The sequence below is a fragment of the Terrapene carolina genome, unplaced genomic scaffold, assembly GCF_002925995.2.
Source record: "Terrapene carolina triunguis isolate 2854851 unplaced genomic scaffold, T_m_triunguis-2.0 Scaffold33715, whole genome shotgun sequence".
NCBI lineage: Eukaryota > Metazoa > Chordata > Testudines > Emydidae > Terrapene > Terrapene triunguis.
In genome coordinates, this window is record NW_020698066.1 from 6296382 (window position 1) to 6320249 (window position 23868).

Below are 23868 nucleotides of genomic sequence, written 5' to 3' on the forward strand. Positions count from 1 at the left end.
GCCGGCGAGCCCGGCCGGGGCCGCTCTCCCCGGCGGCCGGAACGCCGCGGGGAGGGCGGCGAGCCCAGTCGCGGCCCAGCTCTCCGGCTGGAGCGCCCCGCCGCGCCGCCCCCCTCCAGGCGCCGCCCCAAGCACATGCTTGGTGGGCTGGTGCCTGGAGCCGGCCCTGGGAATAGGGCACTTGTGAATTTTGTCCCCCGCCAATTAAAGTTCCCAATCTGGCAGTGAGCGCCATGAGGGCAGAGCTCCTGGCAGCATTAGGGCCGAAACCACTCCAAGTAACCAAACCCACACAGGGTTCAGGCACTAGAGCGAAGGGGTGCTTTTGCTTTTTGAAATGAAATATGGCACCGTATCTGGATTCATTACGTACTTTAGTCTGAAAACTCAGTTCAGCCCAGTCCTTCTTCCAAACCACTAACACGTTCCATTTGCTAAACATGCTAAATGGGTCCTCAAGGGCAAAAAAAGGCCCTTTCCTGCAGCTCATCCTCTTGAAACCTGTACTGTACAAGTCAGAGGAGGACAGTCACTTCAGTGAAAGGCATATATTCAGTGCTGCAACAGCACAACTCCTCTTGGGAGGAAGAGGGCAACTTTCTAGTCTGTTTACAGCCATTTACACAGTAACCCTAACCGCTGCTATTTGAAACATGAGGCGTGGAAATCACCTCTTTCTCGCATGTCCAAACTACAATACTGTTGTGCAAGGGAGCGTGTCTGTGCATTGTGATCTTACAAGGAGGGAAGCAGTATACAATGGGGTAGAGTTAAGAAGATGGTGGCATAGTCTGGAGTAGTTCCACAATTTTGCTGCTGTGGGGGGTTGTTGTGAAGGCCGTGACCAGAAATGAGGCCAATGCGAGTGAGCCAAGGGGGAAAATTACAAAACACAGAATAAATAGAAAGAATAAAAAGCAGTATATCATAAAAGCAAGACATTTCAAACGATCCTGCTCAGTGTACAGAACATTTAAGGGACAATGGGACTGACCAGTTGCAAGGGAAATTCTAAATGATGTGCCTATGTTCAATCCATAATTTAATTTGGAAGAGGCACAAAACCTTAAAAAAAACCCTCCAATATATATGATGGGAGTGAGGAAAGAATCTCAAAGAACCCTTTTTCAAAGAAACATTTCTGAATCGATAGTCTGAGGTTTGTATTTTTTCTTTTTTTAAAAAAAAATTAACAAATCTAAATAGTCTAGATTTTTGCCAGAAAACAAAACATTCTAATTTTGCAAGCTGTGGTGAAGTCCAGTTCTGTATAATCGGCTGCATACAGAACAGATTTCCGGTAAAAGAGACTGACTGACTGTTACACTATGAGATCCTGGAGCTCTTGGTCAGTCAGCTCATTCACCTCCATGATCTTTTCCAAGTGTTCCATGTATCTGACATGGTCCTGCAAGAAGTGTGGTACTCTCATGTTCTTGATCACCGCAAATTCCTTCAAGCGATCCACTTCCTCGTAAGAGACCTAGAGGAGAGGACAGGGGGATAAGTCAAAGCTGTACCCATTTTGCAAATTGACATGTCTAAAACACACAATTTCATTCCCCTCTCATAGGTGACAAAAGGATTCCAGGGCACAGGTGTTTTAAAGCATCTTGTCAGAATCCTTCTCTCGAGGTGATAGTAGAGTCTGATTTTATGCAAGGTCCAGTAAGGTGTGCATTAGAATATGATCCCGGGGAATTACTACATCCTGTCAAAGGAGGCCTGGTTCTGCTTCCACTGAAGTCAATGAACAGACTCTCAGGGCATGTCTACACTACAAAATTAAGTTGACTTAAGTTAGGTCAATGTACAGCCACTACAGTAATTAAATCGACCACTGGTGTCCACATTATGCTTCTTCTGTCGGCAGTGCGAGTCCTCATCAGGAACGCTTGCACCAACTTAAGTGGGGCATTTGGGGGCACTGACAGCCGGAGCCCCGCCGCCCCAGGGCTGACAGCTGTCAAAGGCAGCAGCAGACCATGTAAGTAATGCAGTGTCTACACGGACACTGCGTCAACTTAACTAGATCGACCTAAGTGCTACGCCTCTAGCAGAGATGGAGTTGTTAGGTCGGTGTAGCGGGCGAGTTAAATCAGCAGGAGGAACATGGTAGTGTAGACGCTTACACAGTCTACTTACTCTGTAGTGTAGACCAGGTCTTAGTGACGTCAATGGGAGCAGGATTGGTGGCTGTTAAGGATGAATGAACTAGTCCGGAAAAACTGATTTCCTTCCCATCCACAAGGATAGCCTTTCTTCTTCTTTTTTGACGTTCCTGTTGTACGTGCCAGCAGACATCCAGTTTCTTACACTGGGGCTGATTTCTCCTTGCAAACCTTATGTGCTCTGGAGCTTTCCTGACAGAGATGCATAGTGCAATCGGGGCAGGGGCACTCTGACACAGAAGCCACCATGTGAGCAAGATGTGAAAGACAGAATGAGCCTGCGGACATGAAGGATCAGGGCTGTTGCAGGCCTCTTAGGTGAGGGGGAAGGAATGGAAAATCTGGTCTTAGACATATTCACATGCAAGGGGAGCGGCAGGCCCGACGGGAGATGTGAGGAGGGAAGCAGGGGCTGTTGTGGCCAAGGTTTGGGAAACTAGAAAGGGAAATGAAAAGGCTCTGTGGATGTATGGAGACTGCAGCGATGGGAGGAGTCCTCGTATGGTTCATAGAAGTTTTGGGGAAGCAGTCAGACTGTGAGTGCTAACATGACCTAAGCTTCCAAAGCTTTAGTTTCACCCCCAATAATTCATTTGTGCTTGTGCGGAGCAAAATAAAAACATGTCATTCTAGTACGAGGGTTGCCACCTCTGAGGTACAAAAATCTGGGACATACAGGATGATTTGGGGCCCATAAAACTGGACAGCTGGCAGGGTGTACTTAGCTGTCCTAGGAAATCAGTATCTCCAAAAAGGAATGATACTGGGAAAACTTGCATAGGTGGCAACCCAATTAGTAAGTAACTTGTTACAAATGATGATTGCAGTATTGGCAATCTAAGCATTCCAAAACAATGAGTAAGGTCTCAACAATCGTGAGATTGTTACAAAAATAATAAATTATGGGTTTATTTTCTGAGCCTTCAGAGTGCAGGTGGATCATTTTCAAGCATTTCTCCACTACCATACAGACTATATAGTTACTTTTTTAATGACAGCTGAGATTCTCACATCCCACTCCAGGAGCTGGGGCTTTAAGAAAAATCCCAAGTATCTCAAGACTCATGATAAAATTGTGAGCGTTGGCAGCACTGTGATTGAATCGTGCAGGGAGGAAGAGTGGAGGGGTGCTGGCTCGGGTGTTAGCTACAAGAGCCATTGGGGCAATGTCCAGCATGATTGCCCCCGCATTGTTGTGCCACAGGCAGGCCTGAGGCATGGATGTTTCTACTAACTGGCACGCCACATTTCTCTGAGGCTTTTGTGCCAGATTCTCTTCCCTAGAAGTCTCTTAAGTACAAGGCTGTAATCCTGCTCTGCTCCTGCATGGGGATGGGGAATGCTCTCATGAGCACTTTTGCAAGATCTCACCCTACACAACTACCTGCTTCTCTTTGCTAATCGATAGGGCCCTACCAAATTCACGGTCCATTTTGGACAATTTCACAGTCATAGGATTTTAAAAATTGTAAATTTCATGATTTCAGCTATTTAAATCTGAAATGTCACGGTGTTGTAATTGTAGGGGTTCTGACCCAAAAAGGAATTGTGGGGTAGTTGCAAGGTTGTAGTGGGGAGGGGGGGAATTGCAGTACTGCTACCCTTGCTTTTGCGCTGCTGCTGGCAGTGGTGCTGCCTTCAGAGCTGGGCAACTAGAGAGCGGTGGCTGCTGGCCGGGAGCCCAGCTCTGAAGGCAGAACCACTGCCAGCAGCAGTGCAGAAGTAAGGATGGCATGGTATGGTATTGCACCCTTACTTCTGTGCTGCTGCCTGCAGAGCTGAGCCCTCAGTCAGCAGCTGCCACTCTCTGGCCGCCCAGCTCTGCAGGCAGCAGCGCAGAAGTAAGGGTGGCGTGGTATGGTATTACCACCGTTACTTCTGTGTTGCTGCTGACGGGCCGCTGCCTTCAGAGCTGGGCCCCGGCTAACAGCTGCCGCTCTCCAGCCACCCAGCTCTGAAGGCAGCGGAGAAATAAGGGTGGCAATACCGTGACCCCCTCCCTAAAATAATCTTGCAAGCCCTTTGCAACTCCCTTTTGGGTCAGGACCCTCAATTTGAGAAATGCTGGTCTCCCCCATGAAATCTGTATAGTATAGGTTAAAAGTACACAAAAGACCAGATTTCACAGGGGAAGACCAGATTCACGGTCTGTGACATATTTTTCATGGCTATAAATTTGGTAGGGCCCTACTCATCGAGTATGTGCAGTCACTAAGTTAAAAAAAAACCCTGTCTTTGTAAAATTAAAGCAACCTTAGAAATGAAAATGTTTCTGCAAGGGATTTCAGCTAGAGCTTCTTTGTTTCATTTTTAAATAAGGAACAAATAAAGTACGTATCATTTGTTTTTACAAAATGTGGCAGGGTGGCCAGAGAGCTTTGTAATATTGCATAGATTTCTCCCACCCCCACAATTCTCCCCTATGCTATTACAAGGGATGGAAAGAAATGTAGCTTTTCTAGGATACAGCTTTAATCACAGTGGAACAGGCTGGCAGTGATATAGCAGATTGGGAAAAGAGTTAAAGAAAGTTCTGCTAACTCCCTGAGGCAGGTGGCTTGTTAATCCATCTATACGTAAGGGGGTGGGGTGGGAAGAGGGTTTAGACTGAGCAGTCTGGAGGAAGACTAGGAGCAGCCAAGTCTGGGGAGCTGCTCTTACGTTATCTTGTTGTCGTTACTTAACAACTCCACACTCCAGGAAAGGGGTGAGATTGGACTTCATATAGTGTGCAGACTGTTTGTAGAGTAGGTTGGGAAAGGCACCTGTTTGTGCACAGATATGTCTTCTGAGCTACAGTGGAAAAATAAATCATGATAAAAAGAGAACAAGCACAGGCTAATCCAGGTCAAATCGGAGACTTACTGTTTAAGAGGACCACAAAAAGGGAAGAGCTACATTACAGCCTGACTAGTGTAAATATAGAAACATCTAAAAGCCAAACCCTAGCTCAAGTTAATTGGCTGTGTGCCGGGAAGCTATGTGGAAAGTGGCAGAGAATGGAATCTTTCCCCTCGCGCTGGGGACACGGCCCTGAGCACTGCTGTGTACAAGGTAGGATGGCTGAGGTTAGATGCCTACAAGATGTTACAAGTTGACTGGCCCCTTTTAAGAGGAAGTGGTGTCTAGTGCACATGTGGTTCATCAGCTACCTCCCACATGAGTTAAGTGAAGGCCTTGGGCCTGAGAGGGTCCAGTCAGGAATGAAGTAGGTGAGAGGTGCCCGCCAGCCTGAGGGTACAGCTATGCCGCAATAAAAAACCTGCAGTGCCAAGTCTCACAGCCTGGGTCAACTGGCTCAGGCTCACAGAGCTTGGGCTGTGGGGCTAAAAACTGCAGTGTAGACATTCAGGCTCAGACAGGAGCCTGGGTTCTGAGATCCATCCCCTTTGTGGGGTTTCAGAGCCTGGGATCCAGCCCAAGCCTGAACATCTACACTGCAATTTTTAGTCCCACAGCCTGAGCCCAGCAAGCCCAAGTCAGCTGAGCCAGCCCAGCCACGGCCAAGCTGCAGTTATTTTACTGCCGTGTAGACGAACCCTGAGAGAGACAGGAAATCAGTAGGTGAGAGCTGCCAGAGACCAGGAGATTGAGAGGTCCCTGAAGGAAGCTTTAGGTTGTTCCTGGGGGAAGGCTAAAGACAGGGGAGAAAGAAGGATTTGCTGGCTGGTCTTCCCAAGCCAGAGGGTTGAGGGCCAAGTGGGTATTAGGGATGTTCCCTATGTGAGGATGAACTCCTAGCAAAGAGGCTGTGGGGGATCCCACCTGGGAAGAGCAGGGTTGCACTTCAGCTGGAAGGGCTGCAATGGCTGTCCTAGTAAAAGGGCTGGAGATGATCCAGGAAGAGCCTGGGTGTGGTGAAGATGCTGGAGCGTGGTATGTGCTATGTCAGTGGACCCAAGGATGTGGGATTTTACAGACTACACACACTGGTTGTGAGAAATGGACCATGTTATGGATTTGAAACTATGTTTTGGCAATATCCTGCCCCCCAGGAGGGTATCAGTGAGTCAAGAAAGCTTGTGTGGAGTTACTGGGGACTCCGAAGGAGGGAGACTGAAGCAGGCACACCTGTCATGCAGTGGCCTCCCGCTGAAGAGCGCTCAAGGCAAGGCCACTCTATGAAACCGCCCTTTCAGCACCTTGCCTTCAAATTTCAACCTCCTCCCTCCACAGGACAATGAATTTTTGTTTCTTACAAAAGGTCAGATTCCTATCTGACCTGCATCTACCCAGGTGCTCAATAGCTGTGATCAAATTATGCCCCAATCAAGCTGCACTTCCCCCAGCCACTGCCATCACTAAATATGGTATTTGGCAACATTTTAGGAGGGAAAGATATGACTCACCACATAGCTCTCTCTTAATAGGCTACTTCCACCACTGTGTGCAAGCAAACCTATTGTACTGGGTAAAAAAAGCGATTTTTTGTTTTTGAGTTGATTTTTTTAAGCTGATTTTTCTGTCACGCTCGTCAGATTGCTTTCCAAAAAATGTGTATTAGTCACACTTTACATTCTGACTTTAAAAATTATCTGATTTGATGCATTTAGGAATTATGTGCAAGCTATGAGCTCTGTTTCTATTGTCTAGCTTTATTTGTACATGATTATCACATTCTGGGCTGTAAGGATTCCAAGATTTAATTCCTAGCTAAACCACTGCAAATCTCTAAAATGGCTACTTCTCAATATTATTTCTCTCCAGGCTTCAGCCTCTTTCATCTGTTTCTCCCCTCTGGGCAGGCCAAGCAGCTTGCACCAGCACATTAGTCTTACTCTATGCATTCCTACACACTGCTGTCTTCAAAATACCAAGTAAAACGAGAAGTAGCAAAAGACAGGACTTTTCCTGGGATTGACAAGGCTTTTAGCACTGGGGTAAGGGAAGAAGACATAGCAACTCCTTAATGAGCACTATACTAAACACATTCCCATGATAAATCAGGGATTGATTTTACAGACCTATTAATTTATCAATAAAATATAAAAAGTAGTTATTCCATTTTGGACCCACATAGAACTTGTATTCATGGTAGAAAAATGCCAGAGGAAAATGCACATCTTGTGATCTGTCATCTGCCCAGAATAATCAGTACATTTGCTGCAATAAGCCATGAGAACATTTTCTAATTTGCAGAGAGAATTTCCCAAGTGGATGGAAATCTTCATTATGATTGGATCCTTTATTTTTTCAAGCTCTTTCAGCAAAGCTTAATATTCTTTTTGGAACATCCAAATCCTCCTCTTCTTTTTTTAAGTTGGTCTCATCATAACACTTCTTTACCATACGTCAAATTCCAGTGGGAGCCTTCTGTTCATGTCTGATGGCAGAATTTGACTTTCTAAGAATAGCCTCAGTCTTAGTTTTCTTGTAAAAGATACATATAACAAAATGTATTAAAATTACATTAAAAACCCACATTAAAAGAACACTAAAGTTGCAAATGCCAGAATGAAGGGTGTCTGTGTAACTGTACTTTGGTCCTCTTGTGTACATACATTATGATACAGTCTAGTTGCATGATCCCATGCTATGTTTTCCACAGGACCCCTGCCTCATTCGGTGCACAGGATGGACAGTGCTTATTTATTCAATATTTCTTTTAATCCTCCTCCTCATTCAATGTCTAGTAGCCGCAGGCTATATTTATTGCATACCATTTAAATCCTGCACCAACACAAAATTATTAATTTCCTCAAGGGCTTTTCTATTACATTTAATCAATGTCATATCTAGTGTTTCACAAACAATGATGAATTTATCTTCATAATATCCCTGTGACATAAGGTGGTATTATTGCCATTTTGCAGATGGAGAAAAGGCACATAGATTAACGCCAAAATTGTCAAACATGTTGACTAATTTTTGGTGCCCAATTTGAGGAATCTTGTGCTTGATTTTTTTTTTTTTCAGAGTACTTAGCATTTTTATAGCAGTTTATATGTTCAAAGCACAGCTTCCACTGACTTCATTTGCAGCTGGAAGTGCTCAGTTCTTCTGCAAATCAGACCTCAGGATCTCTAGTTGGGCACCCAGAAAATGAGGAACACACAGTTAGTGACCGTGTGTAAAAAGGTTGGTTTAAAAGACTTGCCTAGCATCACATATGAGTTCTATGGCAGAGACAGGGATAGAATCCAATTCTCCAGGGTAGCATTCAGCTGCCTTAACCACAAGACTCTCCTTTCTTTTCCTGCAACCCCCTGCCTCTTTCATTACACACCTTCCAACTTCTGCAGCAAATGAGGGAGGGGTCCTCCAGGCACACTACAGCTTCACACATACACCAACTCCCTTCATTCCCTGAGCCTAACCCATCCTGTGCACTGAATGAGGCTGGGTCCTGTGAGAAATATAGTATGTGATTACATAATTGTATCCGAATGGATGCACGCAAGGGGGCAGAATTAAGATGGCACAGGAAACCTTAATTCTGGCAGCTCCTAACTTTTTTGAGCACTTGATTTTGAAACCTTATTGTTCTTTTAAAGTAGTTTTTATTCTATGTAATTTCCTAACGTTTGAATAAAACCAAACTGCAAAATCAGAATTTAGATCATATAGAATCACATGGGTCATTGGCATGGGACCTTTGGATCCACAGCCCAGATTTTCACCACTTTAATGGAGTATGTGGTAGCAGTAGTCGGCTATTATCCTCTATGTGGACCAGCCACTAGACACACAGGCCCAGATTCTCAAAATTATTTAGGCTCCTAACTTCCACTGGAATCAATGAAATGTGGGAGCCTAAATATCTTTGACGGTCTGGACCACAGTTTGCTAGTGGGTTTCACACCTATTTGCTGACAGCACAGGAATGCTGAACTCAGGACTCCTGGGTTCAGGTCTAGATTCTGAAGGGGAGTGTGTTCAAATGGTTATAGATCTTTCTGCCCCTGTCCACCCCAATACCCCATTCCTACCCCCCTCTACTTATCTTCCCAGTCTTCCCTCACTCCTTTCCATTCAAGTTAGTCTACATCCTCCAACTCTTCTTTGTTGCCTGGGTGCCAGTAAGCAGAACACTGAGAGTGCAAAGGGAAAATAGTCCCCCTGCTCTCAGTTCCAGTGCCTGATGCCACAGTGGCCCCTGGCAACCAGATGAAGTGGTTGCAGAAAAAAGTCCTGGTCAGCCCCAGCAGAGCTATGACAGAGCATGCTCAGCTGCAGCCTTGCCAATACCCACAATTTGATTATTTTAAAGACCCAGCTACTGGAGTCAGCTTATTACCTGAAAAATCTCAGATTTCATTAAAATAAAAAAGTAAGTTTCTAGTCCTCATGTTTCCAAAGAAAACCATGAAACTATGAACCTTAAATGATCCAATACCAGAAGACAAAAGGAACAAAATATATTATTTTAAAAATCTCATAATTTTTAAGCCAATGTCATGATTTTTGAGGGGCTTGACCTGTGTTTTTTTTTTTTTTTTTTTAAACGCTGAGGGTTGGCAATACTCTGCAGGGATGGCACATGCTCAGTTCGGCTGGCAGACAGGAACTCTGGGGATTGAAGAAGTCCAGCACAGAAGGAACCGTCAGAAAATAATGCTGCCAGCCTCTAAAATACATCTATTGAGTATGTGTGAACTGTGATTTTTTTTTTTATTTTTCCAGAGGCTTATAACTTAACAGGGAAATCACAAGGACATCAAAAAGCACATCCTTGATACCAGAGTGACTTCCTGTCAAATTTCACATCTCTGCTCCAAAGCATGGAAGCACGGCAGCTGCAAGAATTTTTTAATATGGGCAAAACAACATATTTTCCCCTAACCTAACAGCTGACCTGTTTTGATAGAAACTTTCCCAAAAAAGTCAGCCTAAGGCAGACACTCACTGTGGACAATTTTAGCCCAAATGGTAAGGTTCAGCAGTTAGAAACAACTGAAAATAGATTCTTATCATGGAAAATGTTAGACAACCTTAACTATAGATATCGCTACCACTGTCACCTATAAATAAAGTCCATCTGTCACATGTCCACCCAATGTGACACATTATTTATATAGCTTAATATTATATGGACCAAATGTAACTGCATTGGATTAGGCCCATTGTGTATTTCTGAAATGGTTTGCAAACAAGAAAGCCTAACTACTTGGTAACATCTGTATGTCAATGACTTCTCTGTTATAGTTTCCTTATTTGTTGTATATTATTAACCACATCTGCTTTCTCTCCATATAAATAAAGTACTTCCCTATAATTTTCTCTAGAGGGCAGGAAGCAATTTATGTCCTGAGTCACATGTTCCTGACCAGGCTTCTAAAATGGAGCAAAGGCCTTGGGTAGACCAAGGTCTTTCACTGGCTCTCCTAGACGTCAGCCCCTGACATTTCCAGCCTCTTCAAATATGAGGAACTCGTTCTAGCCTTCCTGGAGCTATGTAGAGAATGAGGTAACATCAAATTAAGTTTTCAAGTGCACAGCAAGAAGCCTGCCAGCGGTTATTACTGAAGCCGTGGTGAAACCATTACATGGAAATATTACCAGTGTGCCCCACTACTGCGGGGTCCAGACAATGGATCACATGGCTAGCAGCAGCTAAGAGAAGGGAACCTTATTTGCAGAGGACTCTGCTTAAAGTGGAACTCAGTAGATTTTTGGGGAAAGTCTATTTTAGTGGTTTTGGCAAAACTTGTACATTGAGACAATTTCTACATTTTTTTTCATGTAATTCCTCCTCAGCTGACACCCAAAGGGCCAACGCATTGGGCCTCCCAGACAAGGTAGACAGATTCATGCTAGCATGCTAAACATAGCAGTGCGGACGTTGCTGCATGGCCAGACACTTGGGCTAGCAACCTGAGCTCTGACCAGGCGGCCAGGTGGGTCCTGAATGTGGCTGGGCTCTAGATGCTATTATAATACACCTCTACATCGATATAATGCTGTCCTCAGGAGCCAAAAAATCTTACTGCGTTATAGGTGAAACCGCGTTATATCGAACTTGCTTTGATCCACCGGAGTGCGCAGACCCGCCCCCCTCGGAGCACTGCTTTACCGCGTTATATCCGAATTCGTGTTATATCGGGTCGCGTTATATCGGGGTAGAGGTGTACCAGTAATAATAGCATCCAGTCATAGATGAGCATACTGAGACACAGAGGTTATGTCTACACTGGAGCTGGAAGTGAGCCTTCTAGCCCAGGTAGACTGACCTACGCTAGTTTACGTGAGCTAATGAACTAAAAATAGCTGTGTGGATGCTGTGGCACCAGCAGAGACTCAGGCTATCCCCCACAGCTCAGACCCAGGCAGTTGGGTGGGCTTAAGAGCCCAAGTTTCCATTGGTGCTGCAACATTTTTAGCACGGTAGCTTGAACTCTGCTAGTACAAGTCTGTCTAGCCAGGATGGGAGACTTGCTCCCAGCTGTAGTGTAGACATACCCAGAGATGTTAAGTGACTTGCGAAGTTGGGAGCAGAGCCCAGGATTCCTGACCCTGTGTCCTTCTTCAAATACCAGATCACACTTCCTACTCTCATCTGAAAGTCAAATCCCACATTGGTGGCTACTTCCCTGTCTGTGCAGTTAATGCTGCAACTGGGCTACAGGAAACCCACTGAAATAAAATCACACTTCTGTCTGCAAATACATTACCTGCCATTGTTACAAACACCTAAGATAAAAATGATTTTGAGAGAGAGAGAGAGACATTATTTCTTTTTTATTTCATTTGTGTACTTTGTAGATTGGCAGGACTTTGTGTAAAGTCTGCCCATTGCTCAGTTGTTGAGGTGCAAAAGGCCCATGCAAACAGGGAGGAGAAAAACATTTTTAAAAAACAGAGAAATGTGACTGTAAAACCACAAACAGGCAGGTATAAGGTGGTAGGAACCTGACAGGAAGGTGTAGGTCCTGAAAGTACTTCTAACTTACTCTTTGAAATTGACTATATTTCAAGTTGGTGGTGTCTCTATACTATAATGTACAGTGATGTCTGATTTTACAGACAGTGAAGATTCAAGATCAAGGTGATGCAAAGGGCACCAGCACATTTTAAGACAACACCTACAGAAAGTGATCCTGTAATGTTCATGCAACTTAATGACTATTTAGGAAAGCGCTTATTAAAATGCTACTATTGCTTCAGTTTGGAGATTGATTCCACTCACCTTTCCAAGAGCCATCAGCAAGTGGAAATCGATAGACTCCCTGTATCTTAGGATTTGGAGGATGCCATCCAAGTATACCTGATCTTTACTGAAGCAGCCTAAAGGAATCAGAGTCATGGTATTGTTTTCAGGCTTTTTCAAAGCAATGCATTTGCCAAAAGTAATTGTACACAAAATTATTTTATTTCCTGCCATTTAGATATTTTTGTCCGAGGACTTGCAAAATTTACCTGACACCCATTGGCTAGAGGATTAAGCCTACGTGAAAGACACTAAGCAAAGGCACTGGCCGTTAGGCAGACTAGCTTGCTGGGAATCTGACAGTGTAAGGCAGGGAGCTGAGCAGCTTTAAAACCCCCGGTCACAGAAATTTGCAGCACTATCATAACAAGCCCTGCCCAGGGCATACAAAACAAGGGAGGGCAAACTGTGAACCTAAAGGTCTTGACAGTGTCTCCTTTAACATCCCTTAAAAATTCCTTTACCAAATCACTTTGAAAGTCCTGAAAAAAAAATACTGTTTTTCATCTCAATCATTGTTTTAAATAAAGGATCCTTGCCACTTCATAATATCCATTTTAGAAAACGAAGAGTTTAATTTTTCCACAACCCTTTGCACAAATCCTATCGCCTGCCAACAGAGCTGCACAGGCCCCTTATTTTGAACAAAGCTTTTGGAGAATGAAGATAGAATGTGCTCAAACTACATAGGAAACCAACCTGGCTGGGAAGTATCAGTCCACCCCCTCTTGGCTCGTACACAGTAATCCCACCTAGTGTTGGGGTCCTTGACAAATCTCCCCACATCCTGGAAGAGTTGACTGAAGGACATTTGGCTAGCTTGATAGACAGTGTAGTAGAGAAGGGCAGCCCTCCATAGAAAGGGGTCTTTTCGGAACAGGACACTGTGAATACTCGCCAGGCCTTCCTCGGTAGGGTTGATTGGCTTTAACCCGAGCTTTTTACGTCCATTCCAATTGCACCAAGGCTGGCTGTTGTTGTTAATACCTCGAAAATAATGAGTTCCTAAAAGGAAAGAAGCAGGGAGCTTAGAACAGTAACAACCAGTGTCTCAAATAATAGTACAATTAGCTATCACAGGAGCTAACCAAGTTTAGGACCCAACTTCAGGATTCTCACCTATTGGGACAATGGGGGACTGGGAAAGGAGGTAACTTTGGCCTTGAGGACAGTGGAGAAGGTAATCAATGGTAATTAAACGAGTGGAATAGCACTCATCTAAGCACCAACAGTGCAGGGTGTCCAAAGGGTGATTCCAGCAGAGATTTTCAAAAGGACCTATGGGATTTAGGAGCACACGTCCCATTGAACATCGCTGGGACTTTGTGCTCCTAAATCCCTGCAGGGAGATTTTTCAGAAGTGCACAACCCACCAACATTTCTCTAGTGTAGACAAAGCCTTGCTGTGGATGGGAAGTGGGGAGAACAGAGGAGGGAAGATTCAACATGCACGAGTATTTCTGTCTCCTTGAGGCTGATCATAGAGCATTACTGCAGCTGTAGAGGAGGCTATTGCCCTGTAACCAGAGGTTAGTTATAACGGTGGTGCAGGGCATTCACAGGCATAAAACCCTAAAAGAGTAACTTGGTGAAAGCCATTGGATTTCATCTGGGTTTGGTCTGGTATACTGGGGCAGGTTCACCCAAAACCTAGAAAAAGTTTGAGAAACTTTCTACTATCCTGGGCTAAATGTTTGTAATTACTGTATTCTATGTTATAGAGGTTTTTATACCATGCTCATCACTGTAGTGTCTGAGTGCCTTCCAGCAGTGCATTAAGCACTATGACTACTACACATATGTTGTGTTGTTTGTTCGCTCATCCTCTCCCCAGATAACTCAAAACCAGGGAGGACTTGCACAGATTTGGGGTTCACTGGCAACATTTCTCACATCTACATCTCTCAAGGTACTAGTTGGGTGTTTTAGTTCTACTGTATACTACAATTATAAATAGTCCTTTCTTATGCTTTACCACATCTACAGTAGGAGGGGCCAGAACTTCTTTTGGGTTTGTACAACGCCTAGGACATTGTCAGTGTTACTGAAAACAAATAATAAATAAGAATGCACATATTCTCTCTGGCATGAAGAATTCAAAACATGTGTCCATACCTATTTCGTGCCTCAGCATCCCTTCTAGCCAGTGCTCACGTGCAGTGGAAACATTGATAGTCAGAGTTGGGCGGCCATTCACCACTGTCATTGAGGCACGAGAAAGCAGGTCCTCAGTGAGATGAACTACAATCTAAGGAGAAAGAAAGGCTTGAGGCTTAAAAGAGTTCTTTTCCTTTCCTGCTTTTTGCCGCTTCTATTCTCCCTCTCACTCCCCCAGTGTTCTATCTGGACTCAGTCACATGCCTCTCAAGGCTCTTCCCAACAAGACGCAAATAAGTTTTTGTGTCTCTAGAAAGGTTCTGTTCCCCTGTGCCTGTGTGAAGCCTCATTGACTTCAGTGGGACTTCGCATGAACATAAGGGTTCAGCCATGCAAATCAGATAGCAGAACTGGAACCTAACTGTCCTAGAGGGGAAACAGTGAAACTGACTGAACAAAAAGTGCGGTCAAATGCACTAAGTTAACAAACTGAGAAAAAAGAAAATAATTCTCTTTTAAGTCATTTATTGTAACCTTGCATATTACTAGTAGCAAGAGAAGGTAAATTAAAAAAAACCTGACAAATAGGCACTTAAACTGACTGAATATATATACTCAATCAATTTAAGTACCTATTTGTCAGGGTTTTTTTTAAAATTATTATATATATATATACACACACACACACACACACACTTAAAAATACATTGAAACTAAGATTTATTTTAAAAAAATTCATTTCAAATCTTTAAAGGTCACCTACAGAAGTGGGAAGGCTTAGTATACTATCTTGCTGCACTATGATGCTTAATGGGCCACTTAATACTTAAATCCTATTCTAGTGGATTAAGTGGTACACAGTCCTTGTGTGGACTCTTTCCACAGGAGTAAATTTCACCGTGTGTGTATGTAATATTCATTCCTGACATTCAGGTAAGACTAGACAAACCAATGAGGTCTACCCGGTAAAATTCAAAATCCAGCATAGCTCTCCTGTTTAAACCTAATTCAGCATAAATGTATACAACAGGAACAAGAAATATAGGAAGCAGCAAAAAAAAAGCTTTGCAATATAAGATGACTGCAAATTAGAGGAGTTTGTGATACAGCATTAGAAAAACCCAGCGCAGGTTGGGTTAGACATACACAAAAGTGACTAAATGGGGATGTGCTACTCTACAAGTAACTGAAGGGATAAGGAAGGAGAGTTGTTATTTCAGGTACACCTCCAAGTAATAGAATGAAATTAAGAATGGGAACACATAATTCAAGTAGCAGGAAAACTTCCTGATGAGATCTATTACACTGTGGAATAATCTCCCAAGAGAAGTAGTTGGAAGCCACATTGTTTAGATCATTTAAAACTAGAATGGACAAACCCATTAGAAAATATAATGTAAGGAGCAAGTCTATATTGACAAGGGACGCACTACTAGATAATCTTATAGGTCTTTTCTATCTCTAATTTCTGATTTTGTGATTAAAGGGGAAGCTTTTTCATTGATCCTGTGTGCATCCTACCTCACCAAGGCAGCCTTCTTTCACCATGTATTTCCTGACATGATTCCAAATGCGACTTTTTGGTAGCAGGCTGCCTCCAGTAGCCTGCTCAAACTTTTCATAGCTTCCATATTTCTGCAATGTCCGTTCCATAATATTGACAGACTGTAAAAGAAAAATGCATAGCAGACATAAGTGCAATAAGATTCCAGCTGCAGACTAGCAATTGTATTACATCTGTAGCTATGGGACAAACGGTTGGTTTTTTTCCCTTTAACTCTTATGGGATACATTACTGAACTCCTGTAGTTACATATAAGCTAATACCCTCAGTAATCAACTTCTGTCATCCTCAGAGCCACATTATGAATGCAAATACATTAAGAAAAAGTTGCAGGAACCTGGTTTACTCATATTAGACTCCTATGGACACCATCATGCTCCACACACATAGTATTAGCTCAGTAAATGGAAACCAATTCCTCTATGACTTTGGGAAAAGTCACTTAAACCCAGATACTCAATGGGAGTTAGGCACCTAAATACCTTTGAGGATCTGGGCCTCTTTGTCTCAATGTCCCCATCTGTAAACCAGAGATGAAAATATGTCCTTTCCTACCTCACAGGGATGATCTGAGGGTTAAGGAGTTATCACTTCTCTCATTCAATGTACAAATGTTAAGCATTACTACAATCTCTGTTTATTTTTTGATATTTTTAAATTTAGAAATGCTGAATCATGACTGAGCATTCCTGATGATTACTGATATTTTAACCCCTCTGTACAATGGATGCATGTGTTTGGAGAGATACGGGGTGAAGGACTGGGAAATCTGTTCAGTTTTCCCATTTAATTATGGAACTATTTTTCTCGTAAGCACACGAAAGGTGGCAAACAACACTTGACACACAAACTGATATTAAGTGTATTTATCTGGAAATGCTTATACTTTGTTGCTGAAAACAGAACTGAATATAGATAGCACAGTGTTCAGCCCTGTATGATGGGAACTGAGGTTATTGTGGCTGAAGATCTTATAGGAGAGATGGGGATAGCCTACCCCGATTTATTTTCAAATATGCCATTTAGTGCACTCCAAAGACAATAAAATACTTATGAAGATCAATTTTATGATATCCAGGATATGTCAACTTTAGTAGGGATGATTTAGCAGTAACAAAGCAGGGAAGAGAACTCCTTCAGAGACAGGATGGCTGAGGAGAATTCAATTTGTTGGGAGAATTTTTACAAGGAGCTCCCAGGAACTCCAGCCAGCCAGTATTGCCAACCACAAATGTTAAAAAATCATGAAATTGACTTAACAATCATGAGATTTAAAAAAAATGGGTTGAGTTCTTTTTATTTCCCTGCTATTTTTGAGCCTTTAGGGTTCATTTGGGTCACATTTTCAAGCTTTTCTCTACAACCATCAGGGCTAAAAATCTCCTTTAAAAAAAAAAAAAAAAAAAAAAGCTGATATTCTCTTATGTTCACAAGACTCCCGGAGCTGGAGCTTTCAGACAAATATAAAATATGAGACTTGTTATAAAACGATGAGAGTTGACAATGCTGCACAGGACTGTTTATAGAAAACTACCCATCTAAGATGACGTCACATCATTTCAAATGTATTCCTCCAATATTTCTTGTTGCTCCCTTATTTCGGGCCTGATCCTAGTGCCCTCAAATACAGTTAATATGAATGGGATTTCAGGGTCTGCACCATTTTACAGGATTGGGCCTTGAGTAAGTATCTCTGAGGGTAGGACTAGACTGCAGTCACGGGGTGTGATTGTAGTTTGTGTAGACATATCCCGAGCTAGCTTTAATCTAACTCTCTCAGGTCCCAGAGTAGTGAAGCGTAGCAGCGCACACTTCAACGTAGGCTAGCCCCACAAGTAATTACCCATGGTTCCAACTGAAGGGCATGCTGCCACAGCTTCACTGTTCCAGGACTTGGGCTAGCTATATTAAATCTAGCTCAGGTGTGTTGACTCAAGCTGCAATCTTGAAGTGTAGACATAGCCTTAGTTTCTTGCAAAAATGAGATTTTAATGTTTTAATTATGAGAACTGCATCTGCAAACTGTGTTGCTGGTTATAGGCCTGCTCCTTCAAGATGCTGGAACCTCCCTGAAGAAGAGCTGAATTTCCTCCTAACTTCAATGTGAATAGAAGATCTCAGCACCTTCCCTGGGGGAGAGGATCAAAGTGAGAAGGAACCATACTTTACCAATGTTAGTCACATTGCTAAGCCTTAGTGTACTACTGGAAGGTACCCAGATGCTACAATGATAAGGTCACTATACGAATTATATAAAATAGATTAGAACAGGACTGAGCCTTACCACATTAATACTGCAAATATAATACCACTTACAATAATGGGAAACACAAGACTTTTTTTAAAATGCTCTGACTCCCAGTATACTGCAATAATAAGGTGACTATGCACACAGTTTGCGACTAGATTATTCTGATATTTGAGGAACTTGGTGGGTAGACTTACTGTCCATAAAATATGATTAATTTAGAAACTTACACAGCTACAGATAGTCTTGTTTTGTTTTAACTAAAACGGAGCAATGCCAAGCAATCATCATTGGAACACACTATAATGTTATGCATGAGACATTCTTTAAGTATTGTAGCTCTTGGCTGAAAGAGAGAGAGAGATTCTCTGAATGCTGAACAAACATTCCACTCCATTTCTGATATTTTCCTATGATCAAGCTTAGAATGCTGCCTCTCACTTACTACAGTATCCAAAGGGCCTCCTGTGAGATCTGAAGGCTCTATTTAACTGTGTCGATCAGCAGCAAAGTTACTAAACTTAGCTATAAAGAAGCCATTCTCCCTTTTTTATTTTTATACACAGGTTCAGGGGCAAAGGATATATCTGTGTATTACGTGTACAGTAATTAGCATGACCTTTCCTCCCTAACAGACATCTGCACCTGATTTACCATATCAAGTTATTTACTGAACTGCTTTATAAGTGTCTTCCCCAGTCCCATCCCCGGCCCCACAGTGATTTCTCTCTCTGCCGTCTGCCCCGGGCACCCAAAACATACTGCTGGGGAGGGTCGCGTGACCGCTCTTGTGGCTTCCCTTTGCTTCCCCATCAGAAAGTCATTTTTCTGCGGGGAAGCAAAGAAATATGTGGGGGACATAGATTCTGCGCATGCACAGTGGTGCAGAATTCCCCCAGGCGTAATCTAAGCAACATTTAGTTCTTAGTTAATAGCCCAGTTTGTTTATTAGTCAGAGAACCTGTGTGCTTTTTCCAAGTTTTTTTTTTTAAGGCTGAATTATTAACTTGTTCTAGCCATCTTCTGATATTCATTTTAAATGGATGCTTTCCTGTTACTGTGCAGATTTTGATCTGTGCTCTCATGCTTGTATACATCCCTTATAAGTAAAATAAGTTTCCTACTTAGTTACAGGAGTATAGTTTACTTTCACTGAATAACCTGAATAATTCAGTACAACAGTTCTTCAGTTTCTCTTATAGCTTACCAGATCTTTTAAGATATTCATGTTACCTATTAGTTGCTATATATATCTGGTTTCACTGAACAATAAATTTAATTTCACTCTTTCATTTAAACAGAATGTCTCCTTTAATATTTTATCCTTTGGCATAGACTTTTCTTCACTGCTTTTTAAACAAGGAAATTCAATGAAGTCTGTTAGGTAAGCACCTGAAATGCTAAGAATTGGGCACCTTTATAGTCTCTGAGGCTCAAATCCCTTTGAACATGCAACAGAGATCTGCATTCACAATTAAATTTAATTGACCAATAATCTCTTATTCTGATTCCCAGCCCTCTTTTCTTCTCTCTTTCTTACCCCCAACATCTATTCAATTCCAGCTCTCATAAATGAATAGTGGATAGCTTTTACTAAAATGCATTAAGATGTTGAAAATAAGAATTTAAATGAAATTTAACAGGCAGTTCTGGTAGGTGAAATTACTGCACTAATTGATCAGTAAAGGCCCAACTCTGCCACCCTTACTCATACTGAATGAACTCCTTGCAGGTTATAGTACTACTCAGCATAAGGGTAGCACAATCTGTCCCTGTGGGTACTATCCAGTTCTCATAAATGCCAATGAGAGCTTCTCAACTGAGAGCTAGATAAGGCCCTAAAACTTTCTGTCACAACTATGTTAAACTTCATAATTTAACCACAACAATAATACATTAACTATATAATAACCACAGTAATATGTTTACACAATGAACAATAGGGAGTGTTCCAGGCGTGGATCCTGCCACACCTTGAGTGGGTTGTTAGTCATGAGGCCAAAGGCAGAGCAATGCAACTCCCCAAGAAGCCGTAATATGTCTAAAGTTACCACGTACAATTATTTATTATGACATTGCCTTTAAAAAGCTCTTAAATAATTTGATCAAAATTGTAATAAATCCTTGTGAAAAAAGTTTCATATTTTCAATTCTGTAAATAGAAAAAAAAAAGTTAAAATCATTACTTTAATAGTCTAGTCAAAGTGCTTCACACACATTGCTAAAATTGGCCTCTCTACACTCTTGGGAGGACTCGGGGAGGTAATAATTGTCCCTATTTACTAGCTGGGAAACTGACGCACAGACAGGTTAAGGCCAAAATTTTCAGAAGTGGCTGCTGGTTTTGGGAGCCTCCGTTTTTGGAAGCCCAACTTAAGATACCTCAGGCCTGACTCTCAGAAAGTACTGAACACTCACAACTCCCACTGACCTCACTTGTAGTTGTGGGTGCCCTGCACTTTCAAGCCCTATTGGTCTCAAGATGAGCACACCAAGAGTGGAGGCAGACAAATTAGTAGCCACTTTGGAAAATTTGGTGGTAAGTTACTAGCTCAAAGTCACACAGCAAGTCAGTAACAGAGTCAGGAATGAAATCCAGGAATCCTGACTCCTGTCCCCTACTTTGATCACTCAACTTATCTTAAATAAAAATAAAAACTTTACAAAAATCTTTATTTTACATGTTTTAAGTGGCTTCCTACTCCCAAGACTTTCCCCAAGTCCTTTCTTTCTCTGCTTTTTCCACCCTAGCCACCACTCGAGGACTTTCTTTTTCATTTAATTTTTACTAGATGCTGAGTCGGAAGCAGCATGTGGCATCAGAATCATCTCTGTCGTTGGGGTGTGGAAGTGGGAGTAAAAGGCAGGCCTACCCTCATGCTACGGGCTGCTGAGGGATGTGTCCCAGCAGTGATTTCAACATACTGTTTCTGTTAGAACCAAGTATCTCATCAGGGCTTCAGAGAGATGCTTCAAACACGAAGGGCAGCCCACACTAGTCCCAGTTCAACTTTTTTAAAAAATTAAATGAAAAACAGCTCTCACTTAAGCCTTGTTAAGAAACAGAGATAAATAAGGAGGAGGGAGAGCTGGAAGGAATCTTGAGAGCAAAGTTGGGCAAGAGGAGTGGCAAAGATGATAAGAATAAGAACTAATCTCTAAAGCTAGGGAAGGGATGATATATGAAAAGAGCACAATAAATTAGAGTAAGGACAAAGGGATTGAGAAGAGATTTGAGGATGTGGATGAAAATATATGTACTGCCTGGTGCTGAGTAAGTTTGTTCACAACATGAAAGCTCATAGATAAAGGAAAATGAAGAGGTTTAGTAAATGCAATTACAGGTAATCTTTAGTAGATAATCCTGCATTTTGACATTGTTTATAGAGGAATGTTGATATTACCTGTGATGCAGTTTAGCAAATAAAAGCAGCTCTGACATATGGTACTATCCCAGAAGAATGCTCTGCCATTTAACTAATCAGAATGCAATATTTTCTAATACTACTTCATTATAAATAGCAGTGAGGAAATTTCTTTAGAACACTGAACACAAATGAAGCTCTCAGTGACAGGAAACTCCGATCACTAATGCTAGGCATGGGAGTCTCGGTAAACCAGTGGATGGAGCACTGGCCTCAGAGTCAGGAGACCTGGGTTCTATTGCTTGTTGTGTGACCTTGGGCAAGTCACTTGTAGAAAGAAAGCCCTTCCAGAATAATTATGGTAACCAATCAAAGCCTGAGAATGTTGCAAAAACACTGGGGCCTATGTCCTGTTATAGGGGAAATGCTTTATGTACTGTATATAGCAGTATTTGACTACAAACTACTTGACATACTGGGTACTGTTGGTTAACTAGTTCCAAGAGTTGAACTGTCTCTTCAGAATGTATCAGTCACTATAAAAGGCTATAGAGTGTTCCCCCTTCTCTTCCCAAATTCATTTTTCAGTTCAGACTTTCAGTTCACACTGAAGTGAGGCAATAACTTGGCCCACACCTTAGCAAGAATATACAAGTTACTGATTGTCATTTTAGATAATATGTTGGTTCATCTGGACAAAATCTGTAAGAGTCTAAATTCAAATCTGCATGAAGATGAGGTTTTCTACTGCAAATGAAAAGAAATAGTGCCATCTGCTGGGATTGGTATTATTTGAGTTATGACTGCTCATATTTGTTTATTTAAAGTCCAGAATCTGTTTATTCAATTTCTTAACAAGTCAGACTTTGAGATGATGTTATTCCTTACAATTTCAATCACTTAAAATAATTCATTTGATCAAGCCGTTTGCAGCTCTATCTGGGAAGAGACGTTTTCCCTTGCTATGTATCTGACTAATGAGAAACCATCAGAAATATCACGGTTCACTGGACAGAACACAAACATACTGCATTACTGTTGTATTATGATATTAAAAATTGTGGTTCTCTGCATTTAATTATAAAATAGAAAAACTTAAAGTGACATGTCAGTCCCTAAAGCCAGACAGCATATTGCTGAGGAACCATTCACTATCAGAAAAGGCATTTATTCATTATTACAGTGGTTCGGTTTACTGAAATAGGCTGAAAGAAATCAAACCTTTAAACAGATATTTCACAGGTTTCTGTATATGCAATCTTCACATAAAATGTTTTTAAGGTCTCATTTTTTAAAAAAAATTCCAACATACCAGGCTGAATTGTTTGTTTTTTCATAATATCACTAGCTCTTTTTGAATTTAAGTGCAATCTGCAAAATTTAGTTTAACAATAAAACTATTTTATTAGTTATAGAAGGAAAAGAGGACCTGAATTTGCAATCATCTATTTTTAATGCTTCTAAAATTATCCAACGAGCAAAAGGACATTTTTTTTTTTTTTTAAGACAGAAAGAGAAAGAAAAAACCAAATACATGCTCCTCAATAAAGGATTTTTTTCCACTTTTTAGGACAGAGCAGATAAGTTATAAGTTCTGTTTTTCATAATGGTAATAATAAAACCAAGCTAGTGGGTTACATTAATATATATTTTTAATATAAATCTGCAAACTACACCTTTAAATATCATAAGGCAGCTATGTGAATCAATAAAAATGAATCTCTGAACACGTCCGTGGCCATAAAATTCTCCCTAAATCAGATGTTAGAGTCATGGGTGCTTGGTTTTTTTGTTTTCAATTTTTGCACTGAGCTTCTTTGTCATTTTGAAGTGAAATAATTTGCCTACTCATGCTCACAAACCAGAACCTACTACACAATGACAGAGCTTGTAACCAGGACATCACTTACAATATTTGATTCTCTGTTAAAAACACATTTTCCAAACACCCTTTATTTCCTAGGCTAGTCAAGGATCTTACTAAAAAAGCACTAGTGGAAAGAGGGTCACTTCTGAAACTGGGTAGATAAGCCCTGACTGTGTCTTATTTTGTTTACAGTTAAAATAGTTTAAAGTTAAAATAAAAACATTTTGAGCCTGAGAATACATAGGTAGGAAGCCACATTACTAAAACGAATGGAAAACTCTGCAGATTAGTGATCAGACAAACAACATCATCCTAATAATCCACAATAATCCACACTGAAATTAGGCCATGTATCATAGGAAAACTGATTTATGCAGCTTTACCTGTCCCTGGAACAGAATTTCAGTCA

General features: G+C 41.7%; 1 protein-coding gene across 1 annotated transcript in view; it reads right to left on the bottom strand.

Annotated features, from left to right (window-relative positions):
- Nucleotides 1–531: 531 nt before the first annotated feature.
- LOC112117182 (uncharacterized protein KIAA0895) overlaps nucleotides 532–23868 on the bottom strand; it is a 43549-nt gene continuing 20212 nt past the window's right edge. Inside the window, exons 3-7 of the mRNA XM_026663480.2 lie at nucleotides 15937–16080; nucleotides 14434–14566; nucleotides 13018–13323; nucleotides 12298–12395; nucleotides 532–1483 (exon numbers count right to left, since the gene is read on the bottom strand). Of these exons, the coding sequence (XP_026519265.1) occupies nucleotides 1322–1483; nucleotides 12298–12395; nucleotides 13018–13323; nucleotides 14434–14566; nucleotides 15937–16080 (843 nt within the window). The 3' untranslated portion in view covers nucleotides 532–1321. The remainder of the gene's footprint in view (nucleotides 1484–12297; nucleotides 12396–13017; nucleotides 13324–14433; nucleotides 14567–15936; nucleotides 16081–23868) is intronic.